The 20,168-nt window shown below is 34.2% G+C and overlaps 1 protein-coding gene across 1 annotated transcript in view; it reads right to left on the bottom strand.

Moving 5' to 3' along the window:
* Positions 1-1,636: 1,636 nt before the first annotated feature.
* The window catches only part of rims3 (regulating synaptic membrane exocytosis 3), a 100,988-nt gene continuing 82,456 nt past the window's right edge, over positions 1,637-20,168 (bottom strand). Inside the window, exons 3-7 of the mRNA XM_073821594.1 lie at positions 18,498-18,639; positions 17,152-17,264; positions 13,892-13,993; positions 13,647-13,786; positions 1,637-10,541 (exon numbers count right to left, since the gene is read on the bottom strand). Coding sequence (XP_073677695.1) covers positions 10,329-10,541; positions 13,647-13,786; positions 13,892-13,993; positions 17,152-17,264; positions 18,498-18,639 — 710 coding nt within the window. The 3' untranslated portion in view covers positions 1,637-10,328. The remainder of the gene's footprint in view (positions 10,542-13,646; positions 13,787-13,891; positions 13,994-17,151; positions 17,265-18,497; positions 18,640-20,168) is intronic.

Below are 20,168 nucleotides of genomic sequence, written 5' to 3'. Positions count from 1 at the left end.
ACTACTCCTTTAACCTGCAGTTACAAATGCTTAAATATTGTTTTGATATTTTAAACATTAAACATTGAATACTGATATTTGAAATTATTTTAAAAATGAATAGTTACTTCAAATGAAATTGAAACCGCCAGTAGGTGGCAGTAAGACACTGTTCATGAGTGAGTCATTGCGATTGATCCGAATCATTTGAACGGTTGATTCATTCAGGAAAGAAACAGTAGCACAGAACAGAACTTTGGCGATATTTTATAAAGATCGATTAAAAAGTATTGCGAAATGACAGCGTTTCCATTAACTAATGTTATGCGACTAAAACATATTTTTTTCCTCTCATGATAAGCCATGGCAACAGATTTTTGTTGGATTTTGGCTATATTTAATTGAATGTGACCTGTAAATGCGAGAAAGAAAAAAAAATTCCATTGCTGTTTTGTGAAAAATTCCTTTTTCGAATTGCCTGAAAAAACCACCTCATGCAAGCATAAAACTTTTTTTTGCGATATATGGAAGTTATTGTACAATTGACGCATTTCCATTAGGCATATTTGCAATTTGCAATTTCAATTCGCGCAATTTAAAGGATAATGGAAACGGAGCTACCGTCATGTTACTCTGAGACGTAAAACAGTGCTGTGGCTGTGCTTGGAATGATTTTTGTTGGCGAAATAGAGTAAAAACAGCCAATAGCTGTGTTTCCATTACCCCTTAAATTGCGCAAAATGAAATTGCGAATTGAAAATATGCCTAACGGCAATCCTTCAATTGCGCAAAAAAGCTCCCATATATCGCAAAACAGTTTTTACGCTCGCATGAGGTGGCTATTCAGGCAATTCGAAAAAGGAATATATCACAAAACAGCAATGGAAAAAAAATTCCCGCATTTATTCACATTCTAATAAATAATCCTACAAAAATCTGTTGCCATGACTTATCGCGAGAGGAAAAAATTACCCTATAGTCGCATAACATCGATTAATGGAAACGCCGTCATTTTGCATTTAATTGACATGTATATAATATCGCCAAAGTTTCGCGCAAATCTGTAATGGAAACGTGCCTAATATGGTGTCTAAAATCTACATAAGTCCCTTATTGTTTATTGAACTGTACAAAATCAATATCACATTTGTAATCATGCTGATTACAAAGAAAAACGGCACTCTTTGTGTGATATTATAACTATGAAATGATATAAATATATACATTTTCTACCCCATATCTTGTATTATGTGATCATTCTTAATGCATTATTAATAGACTGATTCATGCAGTGGAAGAACGCACTCTAAATGCGCGCACACACTTAATTTGTCTAACCAGACTTCATCACATAGTCCTGAATGCATGAATTTCTCTAGGAGTGTTTTGTGTGTGTTTTTTTGCAATATACTCCATAATGTCATGATGTCTCATGAGTTCAGTATTTGCTCTAAACCTGTGCAGATTTGGCTTGCATGAAGTTCCCCAAAAAATTAATGAGTGAACATACACAAAATGTAACCAGCAAAATTGGCTAGTGATTTGACAACTTTGCCCGCCACAGCTGATTTTTACCCGCATTTGGTTGGTGTTAATTTCAAACCCTGATTAAAACCCATTTAATTTCACAGATTTCCATTAAGACACAAAGACGATATGATTCAAATAAAATTTATTGACCTCCAGCTTCCAGCAGTCAATATGCATGCAGATACAGGCTTCAGTCAAAATGATTTTTCTTTTTTTGTCAAAGTTTCCCAACCTTTTCTTACAAAACTGCGTGCATCTTAAATTATCAGTTCTGCAGCGTACAAACCACAAAAATACCAGTTTTACATTATCAAATACTGCACATAGAAAACATTTACAAAGCACAAGTATAAAATTACAGCTTCCCCATACAGCTCTTTACCATTCTGTTAGTCCTAAACAGCAGCGCACTGTCAGCTCAAATCATTTCCTAAAAGTTTTGGGGGCTACTCTGGCTCTGATAAATCTTTGATCGTGCTCTCTCAAAGTGCAAGATTTAAACAAAGTGGGTTTCATATAGATGCAACTGGGCACCATTTTTAAAGTAGCTACATTTTTTCGTGAAAGGTGAGCATGTCCCAACAGTGTCTTGTGCTGTTCACAATGTCATGAATAATATGAATGGCTGATTTATGCCGACAACAAAAGAGCTGCTAACAGCTTTGCTACATGGATGAGAAAACAGACTACAAATGACCGTCTTTGCTTTTTTTAAATAAATAAATGGCCAATGACAGTCTTTTAAGTCTGATCCAAAAGTACAATAAATTCAAGGTTGTAATCAAGTGAGTAAAAAAGTACATATTATTTTCTTTATTCAATTCAAAAAAAAAAAAAAAACCTATAGGCACAACTGATATCCAGGAAAACGGAATGCTCATATCAGTTGTGAAAGCAAACAGACTGAATTAGATACCAGGGATGTTGTGCTCATGTAAGCCTTAAAACATCAACACATACCAGTAATGATGTTATTTAGACACTGTAAAACAAATTTGTTTTATAATACAGTAAGATGAAATATTTAATACGTACATTCAAGTTAGAGATACTTCTGTATCACTAATAATATCAAAGCAAAACACGCAAGGCTTTCAGAAACATATCTAAGCCTTATAATAATCTCTTATCTAAAGCAATAAACAAGCCATCCCCTTTTATCCATCAAACCACTCTGTAGTTACAAAAATAAGATAAAAGCTTGATCTCCTCATCTTTATATTTGTTCACAAACATAAAAACAGCATTTGGGTTCATAAAAAGACTTCACAAGGGTTTAAAAGAACGTACCTTCAGGCCATCCAGCATGTAGTTGTTTAGTTTGTTTCTTAATGTGAACTATTTGGAGAAATGTAGCATTACATCACTTGCTCACCAATGGATCCTATGCAGTGAATGGGTGCCGTCAGAATGAGGTTCCAAACAGCTGATAAAAACATCATAATCGGGGTGCGATTTGCGAAAAAAGCAGAGGGGTGGGTGAAAACTGATACAATATTTTAAATTGTTCTCTGATGTCTACATAGAAGGTATTTTACCATTTTTGAAATCCATTCAGCCGTTCTCCTGTTCTGGCGATATCACTTTTAGCATAGCTTAGCATAGATCATTGAATCCTATTAGACCAATAGCATCGTGTTCAAAAATGACCAACGAGTTTCCATATTTGTCCTATTTAAAACTTGACTCTTCTGCAGTTCTATCGCGTACTAAGACCGGCGGAAAATGTAAAGCTGCGATTTTCTAGGCCGATCTTATCTTATCTTAAATAGGACAAATATGGAAACTCGTTGGTCATTTTTGAACGCGATGCTATTGGTCTAAAAGTGATATCGCCAGAACAGGAGAACGGCTGAATGGATTTCAAAACGTTAAAACTCAACTTATTAACTCGGGGGGAGTTGGAGAATGAGCCTATTTCCAAAAAAAGTGGAGTGTTCCTTTAAAGTGTGTATCGCAAATCATTTGATTCAAAACGGCAGTTTAAAGCACGTAACGCGGATTATTTAATTCAAAACTGCAGTTTAAAGCACGCATCGCAAATAATTTGATTTAGATCGGGACTTGGGAGCAGGTTTGTGGGATGTGATTCAGCAGAGGCAGGGAAATCCCCCCAGTAGATGGACCTTTGTATTTTGGTAAAGTTAAAATGCAGTTGTTTCTTACAAACACGCAGTTTTTCACTTTCCAGTGTGTTAATTGATGGCCGGAGTGGTGTGGATCACTTGTGGGTTATTGTAATGTTTTTATCAGCTGTTTGGACTCTCATTCTGACGGCACCCATTCACTACAGAGGATCCGTTGGAAAACAAGTGATGCAATTCTACGTTTCTCTAAATCTGTTCCCATGAAGAAACAAACCCATCTCCATTTTGGATGGCTTGAGGGTGGACTATTCATTTAAATGACCCAGGAAAGATATAAAGGGATTACATTCCTATTTGAAATGAAAGAAATCTGGTAACATTTATATAATTAATGTACATCATACAGTACCTGACGAAGCAAAATCTCATAAAATAAATGTTCAGATTCACACATCATTCTCAGTTTTACAATCTACTGTCCATTTCTGAACGCAAATAAAAAGTAAGCATAAATACCAGGTTGACCACATCCAACTAACATCCGCAATGGTCGTTGGCCCACACAGAAACGCTCTGTCAGGTTTATGCAGCTTACATTATAACATCGCGTTGATGTTGATATCTGTATTTAGTGTATTAAGATCATTCCCCAGGCTGGGGTCACCTACTTACACTCACACATAAACGGCGCATGCCATAAAACTGCCAAAAAAGACTCTTCCACCAAGTGGTCTCGCATATAAAAGCATGACGTAGTTCAACACCGAGCATTTTAACCAGCCACTTTTCTGGTATCTTATTCAGAAGTAACAACATCATACTCAAAGATTTGTATTTACAGATAATCAACACATCACAAAAGCATTTGATAGCTGAATCTGATTACTGTCAGAACAAAACAGATCTGCACGTTCTTAGATCTCATTCCATGATAAAATATCAAAACGCATCCAAACTGCAGAAATCTGGAAGCGGCAAATCTAGATTTTCGATTAGTTTTATTTTTCAGTGTTGCTTTTGGTTTAGCTATGGACTGCAACTAACTACATCCATCCACTACACCTGAAAAAATAGAGCAGTACAGTACAAATATTCATGCATTCAGACTTTTCATTTTGCAAAAATGCAAGACCAGTAAGATTTTGCAACTACTTCATTGTACAGTAAAGGGACATGTATATTATCCCAAATTCCCAAGTACGTAAAATCACATAGAAAAAATATCAATATCTAATAGTCATTTCATAAGTGTTTACCAAGGACAAACATTCAGCTGCAAATACAATTTGTTTTCAGTACAGTAATACAATTTCATCTTAAGTTAAGTCATTTTTTGTTCCTAATTTAATGTACAGACATTTGTCTGTTAGTGGAAAAGAGAAAGGTGCAACACAATCAAACTTGTGCAAATACAAAAGAAGCAAGACATGTATGTGAAAGTTAGCAGAAACTCATTCTGTATGTTTAAAGGCAAAGCCTCCAAGCTTAAAAAGTAAAACATCCTAAATACGTCAAATCTGAGATGACTGGCATGGGTAAAATACAATATTTAGCAGTTTCAGATGAAAATAAGAAAGTGTAAAGTCCTATTTGTTGGTGCAACTTATACTTTTGGCCTTACAGAAACAATTCAAATTCAAATATATTTAGTTTGTACTATGATTTAGTAGTCTTTAGCAATAAAACTTGAAATTGCCCTAAAAGATTCTTTGTGAAGCACAAACATTTAAATGAGCACAGAAAAGATTTCAAATAAAGACAAAAAAGTGTCTCAGGATTTAAAGGTATATCTCTGTATTCAATCATGACCATTCATTGCGATAATTAAGTGTTTTATAGTATCTACATCTTCCCAAATGCATTGAAATGTGTGCATGCAAAGTTAATAGAATGGCCTAAGACAGTGTTTCTCAACTGGTCAAAATTGTATCGCGGAGTGTACAGTCAAAGAAACTACATCAACAACAACAAACCCCAGATAGCACACATACGTCTGTAAGATGTCTGTTAAAGATCTCTTCAATCTGGAACGTATCTGCTGTGTACAAATGTCTGGCAGACGTCTGTAAGATGTCAGTTTTACCTACATTCTAAATAATAAACATCTTAAAGACATTTAATAGACGTCTATTTGACATCTGATAGGAAACGTCTAATAGATGTACTGCAGATGAGCAAACTAAGTCTTGCAGATGTTTTATAGATGTCAAATTGACATCTCCGAGATGTACACGTGCTATCGGGCGTAATTCTTAATGTTTTTCTGATGCAAGACTTCTATTTTGAAAGACGTCTGTGAAAGCTGAGTGTTGACATTTCAGGACGCTGCATTTTTCTCAGCCACTCTTCAGATGAGATATTGTCAGGCTTAATTGTTGATATATTGTTATTTTCGTAACTTGTTATGAAATAAAAAGTCTCTCACCTCAGAAAAACAAACTATCCTGTCCTGTCAGACATTATAGACTGCTATTAATTGACGCGTCTGCCACTGAACTGAACAAAACTTGCATATTTTGCTGATTATTGCTGCTGAAAATGGTCAGTTGTTGTCATGTTTTGGGCTGTACTAATTGGTCAGACTGGGAAAAACATTTGGACTACTATAGACTGCCAAAAGTTATAACAAATTAAGGAGAAGAGTGCGAAAAACTGTCTGAGGAACAAAAGGCACTTGTGGCCAAACTGGACCAGGATTTCCAGGGCAAGAATCTTGACAAGAATGTTTGTTCCTGTCATTTCCAGTCAGGTAAGTGAAATATTAGGCTAATATCTTCATTAATACTGCTTGTATGTATCTTTACCACCTATTAACTTTAGTTTTATCAAAATATTGATGCGTACTTCTCTGAGGCTTTTCATGCGTACTAAGTCCTTCTCTATATGATTTAGCAGCTTCCACGCATTTTTTCCATGGTTCACACAGCGTAATTTGGAAAACAATGTATTCAGTAGTACATTAACTGTGCAATCCATGCTGCTGTTTGCATCTGAGTATCACCAATATGGCCACACATCCGGGTATCTGACCAAATGGTGACTAAGTGCAAACCTCTATAGTATCTACATCTTCACAAATGCATTGAAATGTGTGTAAAGTGGAATGGTCTATGACAGTGTTTGCCAAAAGTGGGTCATGTGAGACTTATTTTGAAAGAGTGTTGACATTTCTGAACGTTGTGTTTTTCTCAGGCACTTTTTAAAATGCACTGCTCCGATTCAGTATCCGCGGTCAGATGAGATGTTGTCAAGCTTAATGTGAGCGTCATTCTTTTATTGTTATTTTCACAAATACGAAATATAAAAAGTCTCTCACCTCAGAAAAACAAACTATCCTGTCTTCTCAGAGAAATGCAGCGCCGCACTGTATAGAGAGTTCGCACTTATGTTATGATTTGGTGAGTCACATGGATGTGCAGCCATATTGGTGATACTCAGATATAAACAACAGCACGGATTGCATTGTTAATGTACTACTGAATACCTTGACCTGCTACTTTATGTTGTTTAAATGCCTGAAAAAACTTGTGGAAGCTGCTAAATCATTTAGAGAAGGACTTAGTAAGCAGGAACGGGCGTAATATTTTGACAAACTAAAGTTAATAGGTGGTAAAGATACGTACAAGCAGTAATAATTAATATATTAGCCTAATATTTCACCTACCTGACTGGAAATGATAAGAACAAACACAAATGTTGTCAAAATTCTTGCTCTGGAAATCCTGGTTCATTTTGGCCAACCACAATTGCCTGTTGTTCCTCAGACAGACAGTTTTTTGCATTCTTCTCCCTGATTTGTCATAACTTTTGTCAGTCTATAGTACTCTAGATGTTTTTCCCAGTCTGACCAATTAGTGCAGCCCAAAACATGACAATCATTGACCGTATTCAGCAGAAATAATCCGCAGAAAGAGTTTAGTTATGTTCAGTGGCATTCTGTGCCGCCAATATGGCCGACTGATGATGCATTGTGAAAACACTCTATATTATATCACAATACGGCCAAACCAATTGAGAACTACTGGCCTAGGATAATTAAAAACAATAAAGCGAATGTGATTTTGAAAGTATGGAATGTGAGGCACACTTTCTTATGAACATCCAGAGAAATGCTCAGATATTTTGTGCTGTACATCTTGATCAGAATAGCGGTGACATTTGCAGATAGAAAAAAACAGCATGTACAAAACACAATACTAAAATACTTCAAATGCTGATGCGATTAAAAAAGATAAATCAGATGAAACGGATGCTGATGGTCTCATAATCTGCCTTTAAAAGCAGATCTATCACCAGCATGATGCAAACCAGAGAGTTTGTGCGTTTCCATCAAAGAGAGTTTGAACAGATTGAATTATACAAACGTCTTTAATGATTTGGCAAATGATCCTTATGGGAATTTAGAAATGAATAATGTTCTGGTTGTTACTGATGCTGTCACCTGAATCTGCTGAAGATGTGACTGATTTGATGTGAATAAAATGATAGTACAGAGATACTGTGATATGTACCTTCTTCGACTCTAGAGGAGCAATGAAAACAAATCTAGGAGGCTGGCAGGAGTGGAATGAATATTTAGTTTTTACCTACAGTGCTGCTTTCCCTTCCACAAGTCACCGAAGATCGACTGAAGTAACCGTCTAGAGCCACTCAGCTTCAGAGAAGGAGCTAAAGAAGACTGCTGATTGGACAGGAATAGTCACAATGATGAAGTTCAAAGACAAAAAAACTCAAAAGTGTCCAGGAGTTTACAGAATACCATTTGCTCTGGGCTTGAAGATCCTGTAGAGAGAGCGCCCGCACCACCAGTCCTCATACTGTTGCATGCGTGTGTGTTTTTTGTTCAGCGTGACCTCCTGAGAGCAACAGGAATTGGGAAAGGCCTTTAACAGTTCCAAATGCTGGTAGAAAGAAACCCAAAACTACTTGAGGCGGTAAAGTCTAGTGCGGCTCCAACTTGCCAGAAATCTTTGCTACTTGCTGCAAGAAACGTTTTCTCGCTTGTTCGCCGTATCCCACAATGCAGCTGTGTATGAGGGTTGCTGGTTTAACAGGACAGTTGGTTCTCCTTCGGAGGGTTCGTATACGTCTGCAGCTCGTTGCAGATGGTGTTGTTCAGACAAAAAGTGAGATCGAAACATTAGCAAAATAAATAACCTACCGTCTATAAGTCTACGTAACTTTAAAGGCAAGCTTAAAATAGCACTTTACATATTTTGCTCAACGAGGGTTGCGAGTTAACGTGCAGAATGCAGTCGATAAATACATAAACACAAATATCGATATATTTATTTATTCGGCTCTCCGAAAACGAAAAAATAATACGCTACGTTATGCGACAGGAATCGTGTGCATTTCTAATAAATTACCTGACATGTGGAGTAAAGCCCTGCCCTTTAAAAGTTTCATTGTATGTACACCGTAAACAACTCAAATAAAACACAATTTGTTGAGTCAACTTAAAATAATGTTACCCTGCTGTTTAGCCAAATCAAATAAGTTTATTCAACTTGAAATGTTAAGTTGTACTAAGTGACAACTTAGATATTCGAGTTGACTAAACTAAAAATTTGTTTGTTAAACTTAACAGCTGTGTTTGTTACCCGACTGCCTTACAATTGTAGTTGAATCAACTCAAATATATAAGTTGTCACTTAGTAAAACTTTTTTTTTTGAGTTGACTGAACTTATTTATTTTTTAAGATTTGTTTTTGGCCTTTATTGTGATAGGACAGATCAGATATGACAGAAAGCAAAGGGAGAGAGATGGGGGGGGGGGGGGGGGGATCGGGAAAGGTCCTCGAGTCGGGATCCGAACACAGGACGCCCGGAGCGCAATGGCGCTGTATGTCGGGGCACTGCTCACAAGGCTATTGGCGCCGACTGAACTTTTAAGGCAGCCGGGTAACAAGTTATTTTAAGTTGACTCAACAAATAGTTTTTTACAGTGTAGTCTAGAAGTGCGATCACATTTAACGTTACTGCGAAATTTCGCTGGCAGGAATCCATGCGGAAAAGTCCCGACACAAATTTCATCCATCTTCAAGTTGCTCACACGAAATTGCAGCGACAAAAACGTGTTTGGTCTTCGACAAAGGAAAATTGTTTCTTTGCCAACGAAATTTCACTAATGTGACCGCACCTTACGGGTTTTTCTAACACGTCTTTGTTTTTTGCATCTCATCTAAGTCACTGACTCTGCTACATATCCATACTCTATAATATTAACACTACAGATAATAAGAATTGCTTTGGTTTTTAAAAAATAAAACTTTGTTCGGGTTTGGCATAGAGAAATGACTGACCCTCGAGGGTCTGGAAACTGCTAGTCTTGGAGAACCCACTCTGCTTCCTGTGTGACGTGACGTCAACACGAATGCTACATTGTCAGGAATATTTTTATTAAACGCCCTTGTGGACAATGGATCTGTTTGTAACTAGCCATGACTGATTCAGATTCTTGACTGGCCTACAACCGCATGTTGCTGGTTACACCCATATCCATCTGCGAGGGTGTGTGTGTGCCTGTGTGTCATATGTCACGCCTGATGTATTCTATCCAACTCTTAATATCTGTATCGGTAAAGAGGAGCGTTCCAGCCCCGGGCGAGTTGGCTTTATCTATCAGGGTGTGTGTTCATGCGTTTGGGGTTGGTGGCAGGGTATATTGAACAGAGATACACACGTGGAGAGAGAGAAGACGGGCATGTTTAGAAGGGGACGTGGATGTGTCTAGGTGCACGAGGGGCTGGTGGCGCTCTCGAGCGAGGATTGGGAGAGTCGGCGTGTCAGGGGGCCGATGCTGGGGTCTGCCAGAGAGGAGGTGGGGAAGAGCTTGTACCAGCCGCCCACCATCGATGACAGGTCGAGATCATCCAAGAGGATCTGAGCCATTCCCATGAAACACTTGCTATCCATGCGGCCGTAATCGCCCCACACGATCACCTGGGTTAAAGGTTATAAATGAAAGATCAGCATGTGGAGAGGTTTAATATACAGGAGCTCCAAATATATTGTAGCATTTGCACTTGGTTTGATTAGAGTTTCTTATTTATTTCAATGACATTCATACATTTTTTTAAATGTCTTAAAATTTTAGACACTTTAAATTCTGTCCTTGAACTACATATTTTAGTTTTCTAATTTACTGTTTATACGTTTAGGGTCAGTAAGATTTGTAAAAAAAAAAAAAAAAAAAAAAATTGTAATTAGATCTAGTTTTTTTAAAATAATACTTAAAATTAACAGTAAATACCATTTTAATGTTACAAAATATTTCTACTTCAAATAAATTCTGTTCTTTTGTGCTTATATGTATTTTTTAACATGATAATAAGAAATGTTTCTTGAGCAGCAAAGCAGCAAATTAGCAAATTAGAATGATTTCTCAAGATCATATGATGCTGAAAATTCAGGTTTGAAATCAAAGGAATAAATTACATTTTAAAATATATTCAAATAGAAAACAGATATTTTAAATAGTAAAAAATATTTCAAAATTTAAGCCGTTTTTGCTGTACTTTGGATCAAATAAATGCAGGCTTGGTGATCAAATAAATGCAGGCTTGGTGAGCAGAAAAGTTTTCTTTAAAAAATATAAAAAATCTTACTGTTCAAAATCTTTTCACTGATAGTGTATAAAGGGTTTAACACCATATATATTACATTATGTGTAAATTGTAATTAGATCTAGATTTTTTTAAATAATACTTTCAGCAATGAGGTGTCAAGAAAATGACAGTTAATACAATTTTAATGTTACAAAATATTTCTGCTTCAAATAAATGATATTTGTGCTTCTATTCATCAAAAAATGCTAAAAAAAATGTGTCACAAAAATATGAAGCAGCACAACTGTTTTTTAACATTAATAATAATAAGAAATGTTTCTTTAGCAGCAAATCAGCATATTAGAATGATTTCTGAAGGATCGTGTGATTCTGAAGACTGGAGTAATGATGCTGAAAATTCAGCTTTGATCACAGAAATTACATTTTAAAATATATTCAAATAGAAAACATTATTTTAAATAGTAAAAAATATTTCAAAATGTAGCTGTTTTTGCTGTACTTTGGATCAAATAAATGCAGGCTTGGTGAGCAGAAAAGATTTCTTTAAAAAAAATTAAAAATCTTACTGTTCAAAAACTTTATTCAAAAGGTTTTAACACCATATATACTACATTCTGTGTAAATTGTAATTAGATCTAGTTTTTTTAAATAATACTTACAGCAATGAAGTGTCAAGAAGATTACAGTAAATACAATTTTAATGTTACAAAATATTTCTGCTTCAAATAAATGCTGTTCTTTTGTGCTTCTATTTATCAAAAAATGCAAAAAAAAAAAAACAACAAAAAAAAAAAACGATGTGTCACCAAAATATGAAGCAGCACAACTGTTTTAAATATTGATAATAATAATAATAATAATAATAAAAATATATCTTGAGCAGCAAATCATCATATTAGAATGATTTCTGAAGGCTCATGTGACACTGAAGACTGGAGTAATGATGCTGAAAATTCTGCTTTGCATCACAGGAATAAATTACATTTTAAAATATATTCAAATAGTAAAGAGCTATTTGAAACTGTAAAAATATTTCACAATTTTACTGTTTTTACTGTATTTTTAATCAAATAAATGCAGCCTTGGTGAGCATAAGAAACTTTTTTTTTAAAAACAAGAAACATTTTAGTGAATCAAAACTTTTGAACTGTAGTGCATGTCTTTAAATATTTTTTTAAATTTAAAACATAATTTTACTGCAAATACTAGAAATAATTAAGAATCAATTTTGTAACCAAACAAAAGGCAAAAATAATATATGTTAAATAATAATTCAATTAGTTAATATTAAGAGTAATATTAAATACACTACCAGTCAAAAGTTTTTGAACAGTAAGATTTTTAATGTTTTTTAGGAAGTCTCCTCTGCTCACCAAGCATGAGTTTATTTGATCCAAACAAAGTACAGCAAAAATACTACAATTTTGAAATATTTTTACTATTTAAAATAACTGTTTTCTATTTGAATATATTTAAAAATGTAATTTATTCCTGTGATTTCAAAGCTGAATTTTTAGCATCATTACTCCAGTCACACAATCCTTCAGAAATCATTATAATATCCTGGTTTGCTGCTCAAAAAATATTATTATGTTGAAAACAGCAGAGTAGAATTTTGTCAGGTTTCTTTGATGAATATCTGAAACAGCATTTGTCTGAAATAGAAACCTTTGTAACATTATAAATGTTCTATCATCACTTTTGATCAATTTAAAGCATCCTTGCTAAAAAAAAAAAAAGTATTAATTTCTATCATTTATTTAATAAAGAAATTAAAAAAAATGCATTTGAATAGTGTATAATGTTACAAAAGCTTTTTATTTCAGATAAATGCTGACCTTTGGATCCTGAAAAACGGAAATTTACTCAACTGTTTTAAATATTGATTAATATTGAATAATAATAAAAATGTGTCTTGAGTAGCAAATCAGCATATTATATTGATTTCTGAAGGATCGTGTGACACTGAAGACTGGAGTAATAATGCTAAAATTGTAGCTTTGATCACAGGAATAAATTACATTTTAAAATATATATTTAAATAAAAAAACAGTTTTTAAATAGTAAAAATGTAAAAAGTAACTGTTTTTGTTGTAATTTGGATCAAATAAATGCAGGCTTTGTGAACCTTCATAAAGAGACTTTGTTAAAAAAACATTAAAAATCTTAGTGTTCAAAAACTTTTGACTAGTAGTGTATAAAGGTTTTTAACATCACTTGAATGACATTCTTTGTAAATGGCAATCAGATCTAGTTTTGTTTTTATTTTTGGTAAGTATTCGAATATTTTAAGATTACTTAAATGGGGTGTTCATCACATAAATAATAGCAAATCATAATAAAAGCTCTTTTACACTGTTTCCATCAACAAATTTAAGGTTTTTCAAATACTCCTATGGCTTTAAACATGCTAGTATGTTATTTTTTTCTAAAGAAAGTGTTTGTAAAGGATAACAGAGTCGATTTTGACTCCTAATACCTGTAGCACTTTCCCCTGTGGGCTCTCGTCAAACATCAGGGATTGCTGGAAGGTTGGATCCAGGGTTTTCTTCACCACTTTGGTTTTCTTCTTAGCGAGACACATTCCATTCTCCAGGACATAAACCTTTATATATGTTGCTGATAGAGAACAAAACAAACATCCAGTGATAAAACAGTGTTCTGCGTTCTTACTTAACAGGTAATACGGAAAAAGTAGCCAAACTCTGTCAAGTTTGAAATTACCTGGAATGTTCTTTGAGCCTGGTTTAGGGGTCAGACTTCGGGCCTGCGTGATCTCGACCTCTAACTGACCCCCTCTGTCCACCACACCGATGTAAACATCACCTAAACAGAAAAAAAACCCTTATGAGGCTTGTGAAAACCTGCTTGCAATGGGATGAATCAACAGCAGGTGGAGACAAAGAACAAGATGCAACCTCCACTCCTGAGCATTTCTTTGAACATAAAAGAGGGAATTTCACACATATCATTATGTCTAACAAATAAGTAACTCCAATTCAGTCACAATGAGCTCTTGAAATGGCTAACATTTATCATATATGGTTATTTTGCAAAAAATATAAAAAATAAAAGATAAAGTGTACACCACGGTACAATATTTTTTCTGCAGTTTACAATATGTATGCTCAGTATGCAAATTTACTATATACACAAAACACCTGGATGACTTACACTGTAAAAAAAAAAAAAAAAGAAAGAAAAAAAACATTTAAAATGTAATTTTTTTTTCCCCAGGACATTATCAATTACACTAGGTTTTTAATGTTTTTTAAAGATGGCTTTTCTGCTCACCAAGCCTGCATTTATTTGATCCAAAGTACAGCAAAAACAGTAATATATTTAGAAATATTTTTACTATTTAAAATAGCTGCTTTATATTTATTCAAATATATTTTAAAATGTAATTTATTTCTGTGAACAAAGCTACATTTTCAGCATTATTCAGTCTTGATCCTTCAGAAATCATTCTAATATGCTGATTTGCTGTTCAAGAAACTTATTATTATTATTTTCAGTATAAACAGATTAGTACATTTTTTCAGGATTCTTTGATGAATAAAACGATCCAAAGATCAGCATTTATCTGAAATAAAAAGCTTGTGTTACATTATACACTATATTATTCAGTTTCAGAGTTCAGAATAATTTTTTTCTTTTTTTTTTGGGAAAGAAATGATAGGAATTAATACTTTTATTTAACAAGGGTGCTTTAAATTGATCAAAAGTGATGACAAAGACATTTATAATGTTACAAAAGACTTCTGTTTCAGATAAATGCTGTTCTTCTGAACTTTCTATTAATCAAATAAACCTGAAAAAAGCTGTTATCAACATAATAATAATAATAATAATAATAATAATAATAATAAATGTTTTTTTGAGCAGCAAATCAGAATATTAGACTCTTTTCGAAGAATTGTGAGATACAAACCCCCAACTGTGAGTTATAAAGTCCAGTTGCTATGGGAAAAAATATATATTTTCTCAAAATTTCGAGTTTATATCTCACAATTCTCACTTTATATTAAATTTTGTGTTATAAAGTCATAATTGTGAGACATAAACTCTCAAATTCTATTTGATTTTTTTAGAGTATGTTTCACAATTATGACTTTTTTCTCTCAGTTATGAGTTTATATCACGCAATTCTGAGAAAAAGTAAGAATTACAAGAAAAAAGTAGCAAATGCCTTTTTATTTAATTCTGTGGCAGAAACAGGCTTTCATAAAAAACAGATTAGGGTTATTGTAGTTAAATCTATAACCATTAAAAAGCATGTGAAGTAAAATCAATTTTAACTGAAAAAAAACAAACAAACAAAACCCAGAACAAACAAACATTAAACATATTTTATTTCAGATAGTTGCACAGGCAACAATTCTCATTTTCTCAGAGATATTTTCTCAAAATTTCGAGTTTATAACTCACAATTCTCACTTCATGTCAAATTTTGTGTTATAAAGTCATAATTGTGAGACATAAACTCTCAAATTCTATTTGATTTTTTTAGAGTATGTTTCACAATTATGACTTTTTTCTCTCAGTTATGAGTTTATATCACGCAATTCTGAGAAAAAGTAAGAATTACAAGAAAAAAGTAGCAAATGCCTTTTTATTTAATTCTGTGGCAGAAACAGGCTTTCATAAAAAACAGATTAGGGTTATTGTAGTTAAATAAATCTATAAATAAAACCATTAAAAAGCATTTGAAATAAAATACATTTTAACTGAAAACAAACAAACAAACATTAAACATATTTTATTTCAGATAGCTGCACAGGCAACAATTCTCATTTTCATTTCGTTTAAACTGGATGTACTAAGATAACTAAACTAAAACTGAAGTAAAAAAAAAAAAAAAAAACTCTAAAATTAACTAAGATTATAATGAAAACATTTAAAAGTAACAGGGTCACACAGTAACAGGGTTGAATGACTAGGCTTTTTGAATGCAAACAACACTAAAATGTGTAAATAGAAAAAAAAAACATTTCAAACATAACATAAAAATAACATAAAACATAAATGCTGTTCTTCTGAACTTTCAATTCATCAAAGAAACCTGAAAAAAATCCTACTCAGCTGTTTTCCACATAATAATAAATGTTTTTTTAATAAAAAAACAGTCAAGTTTAAGATTTTGGGCTTTTTGGTTTTTAATAAAGTGTTTTTTTTTTTTCAGATTAGTGGAAAGAAAACATCCAAAAACATTGTTAAGTGTTGATTTTATAGCACTTTATCTATTTGTGTCAATGGATTTCAATTACAATACATTTTTAAAGGCAGTTTACTCAAAATGAGTTTTTTTCCTCCTACACTGAGCCATAAATCTCCACTTCAGTGGCACTTTACATTTTTATTCCAGTCTATATCCTGAAGGTTTTTACAGAGGGGTTTTGTTCATATATAATTTGCTTGATTTTATACAACAATTTATTCCCCAAAAATTTTGAAAAATATATAGTTTTCTGCCTGTTCTGTGACAAAATGAGATACCCAAAATTCCTTCTGTAAAAACATTTGACTCTAATATGTAAAAAAAAATGAAACAAGAATTTTGAAACTGACTTCATGCAGTGTTTAGATTTTTGTACTAGAAATGTATGCAAATGAGTGCATATTTCATTAAATAATGCCTAATTTGCATACTGAAACCTAACATTTTAGAAAACTTTTAAAATATATTTAAATAAAGCACTTATTTTAAATAGTAAAAATATTAACATTTTTGACTGTTTTTTGCTGTACTTTGGATCAAATAAATGAAGGCTTGGTGAGCAGAAGAGACTTCTTTAAAAACCTTAACAATTTTACAGTTCAAAAACTTTTGACTGGTAATGTAGATACTTAAATATGAACTTTTATAAAAAAATTTTTTAAATAAATTAAAAGCAATAAATAAGCAAAAGAACTCCTTTTTAATGAACTTGATGGTAGTTTAATGTATTAAATGTATTCTGGCCGGTATTTAGGCATCTTACCCATTGGCGGTGTGGCTAATGTCTGCCGCCCCACGATCTGCGCGGGACCAAGACCGTCCAGGAAGTCACTGAACTGGCTCTCAGGGCCGAGGCGAGTGGTGGGGAAGATGAACCTGAAATACACCCGGTGAGATGTGTGAAATGTGTGATCAATCCAACTCATCAATACAAAGCAGGTTTGTTTCGAACCAGTGCTACTTCATGTACTGTGACAGTACCTCACATTACACACAGATGAGCTTATTTAGGGCTGCGCCTAACTACTATTTTGATAACTGATTAATCTGTTAATTATTTCTTTGATTAATCAATTTAACCAGATAAAAAATCTAATAAAAATGTTATCATTTTGATTCCTCATTACTCATTATTTACAGATTTTATTAATTAGTTGTTGCAGTCCTACTCATATTGCACCATATTTTAGTTGTGGCATTATTTCCAAGGAAATTAAGCACATTTCCTGCTGTAAAGTGAAATAATTATATTATATAACTGTCGATACTGTTGTATTGCCTTTAATTTATGATCTAAATAAAACTAAACAGATGTGATCCTAAAAATAAGTTTCTGCTTATTTTATGCAAATTATATATACAACACACAGCATAAATAAATCCACCCCCTCTGATTAAATATAAAAGATGTATTTTCTTAATGATCACTAATATAATTTATATAGAAAGATGGCAATGTATGCCATTAATAATTAGCCAGTTTTGTTTAAGGGGAGACACTGCGGGCAAACCTGTCAAGTTTGAGATTTTGGCCTTTTTGGTTCTTCAGAAAGAGTTTTTTCAGACTAGTGGAAAGAAAACATCCAAAAGAGACTGTTAAGTGTTTCTTTTATAGCACTTTATCTGTTTATGTCAATAGATTTCAATTTCAGTTCATATTGTTTTCTGCCTGTTCTAGTTTTTTAAGAATTATGGAGTGGCACAATGAGATATCCAAAATTCCTTTAAATTGCTTTAAAGTTACACCAGAAATTTTAATTTAGTTTTATCCAGTAACTTTCAGGAGGGTGTACCCATTTTTGCAACACAACATTTTATCACTTTGATAAGAAAATTGTATTTTCCTGAATAATTTTAACATTCTTCTTTGGTAACTGATCAAGCAGACTTGCTGGAATGTTATATCTCTAAAGAACCCTAACATGTCTTCTAAATAAAGAGAAATTGCTGAATTTGTTAAGTTCCAGAGGGGGTTTACTCATTTATGCTGTGCACTGTATACATATATATATATACACACATTGATTTTGAAATGTGGACATGTTTTTGTGAGATCTAAATGCATTTGGATGCAGTGATTGAATGTGTGAGATGGTGGGTCACACTCACGTCCCATCAGAGCTGTTGCTGTTGGTGCTGCCATCTGTTGAGTCCTTACTGCCCTGCCGTGTGACACGGTTCCTCATCTCCACAGCGATACCCGTCTCTGTGCTCCGCCGGATGGTGCTGCGCAGCTTCTTTGTTCCACCATCTACACAAAAAACATAAGCATGTTACAATGGTCTCCTTTTAAAAAAATAGGTATACCTGTTCAACAGCTTATTTACACAAATGTCAGCCAATGACATGGCAGCAACTCATTGTATTTAGGCGTTAGGCGTGTAGACATGGTCAAAATGGTCAAAACAGTCACGATATCTGATCAAAAAGAGCTATTTTTCAACAAAAGATCAGTGAAATGGGTTGTCAGAAATGCTGGTCATTTTGCTTTTTATTATCAATAAACATACATATACATATATATATATATATACAGTGAGGTCAATAAGTATTTGATCACCCTGTGATTTTGCAAGTTCTCTTACTTAGAAATCATGGAGGGGTCTACAATTTTTTTTTTAGCATAGGTGAATTTCCACTGTGAGAGACAGAATCTAAAAATAAAAATCCGGAAATCACATTGTATGATTTTTTGACCCTCAAAGACCTGTTATTTTGCTTTTAAATAGTCCAGCTACACTCTGCTCATGATTCTAAATTAGAAGCACCTGTTTGAGGTCGTTAGCTGTCATAAAGACACCTGTGCACCCCACAATCAGCCAAAGTCTAAGTAGCAACATGGGCAAAACCAAAGAGCTGACAAAAGACACAAGAGACAAAATTGTAGACCTTCACAAAGCTGGAAAGGACTACGGGGCAATTGCCAAGCAGCTTGGTGAAAAAAGAACAACTGTTGGAGCAATTGTCACAAAATGGAAGAGGCTAATGATGACTGTCAGTGTCCCTCGGACTGGGGCCCCAGGGAAGATCTCTCCTCGTGGGGTATCAATGATGCTAAGAATGGTGAAGAATCAGCCCAGAACTACACGGGAGGAGCTGGTCAATGCCGTGAAGAGAGCTGGGACCATCGTTTCCAAGGCTACTATCAGTAATTCACTAAGATGTCATAGTTTAAAATCTTGCATCGCAAGGAAGGTTCCCCTGCTTAAGTCAGCCCATGTCCAGGCCCGTCTGAAGTTTGCCAGGGACCATCTGGATGATCCAGAGGAGTCATGGGAGAAAGTCCTGTGGTCAGATGAGACCAAAATAGAACTTTTTGGTCTTAACTCCATTCACCGTGTTTGGAGGAAGAAGAATGATGAGTATCATCCCAATAATACCATACCTACAGTGAAGCATGGGGCTGGAAGCATCATGCTCTGGGGGTGTTTTTCTGCACAGGGGACAGGACGACTGCACTGTATTAAGGAGAGGATGAATGGGGTGTATTGTGACATATTGGGCAAAAACCTCCTTCCCTCAGTCAGAGCATTAAAGATGGGTCGTGGCTGGGTCTTCCAACATGACAATGACCCAAAGCACACAGCCAGGAAAAACAAGGAGTGGCTCTGTAAGAAGCATATCAAGGTTCTGGAGTGGCCTAGCCAGTCTCCAGACCTAAATCCAATAGAAAATCTTTGGAGGGAGCTGAAACTCTGTGTTGCTCAGTGACAGCCCCGAAACCTGGCAGATCTAGAGAAGATCTGTATGGAGAAGTGGGCCAAAATCCCTCCTGCAGTG

This window comes from Garra rufa, chromosome 17 (genome assembly GCF_049309525.1).
Source record: "Garra rufa chromosome 17, GarRuf1.0, whole genome shotgun sequence".
Taxonomy (NCBI): Eukaryota; Metazoa; Chordata; class Actinopteri; order Cypriniformes; family Cyprinidae; genus Garra; species Garra rufa.
This window is presented reverse-complemented; position numbering and strand designations above follow the sequence as displayed.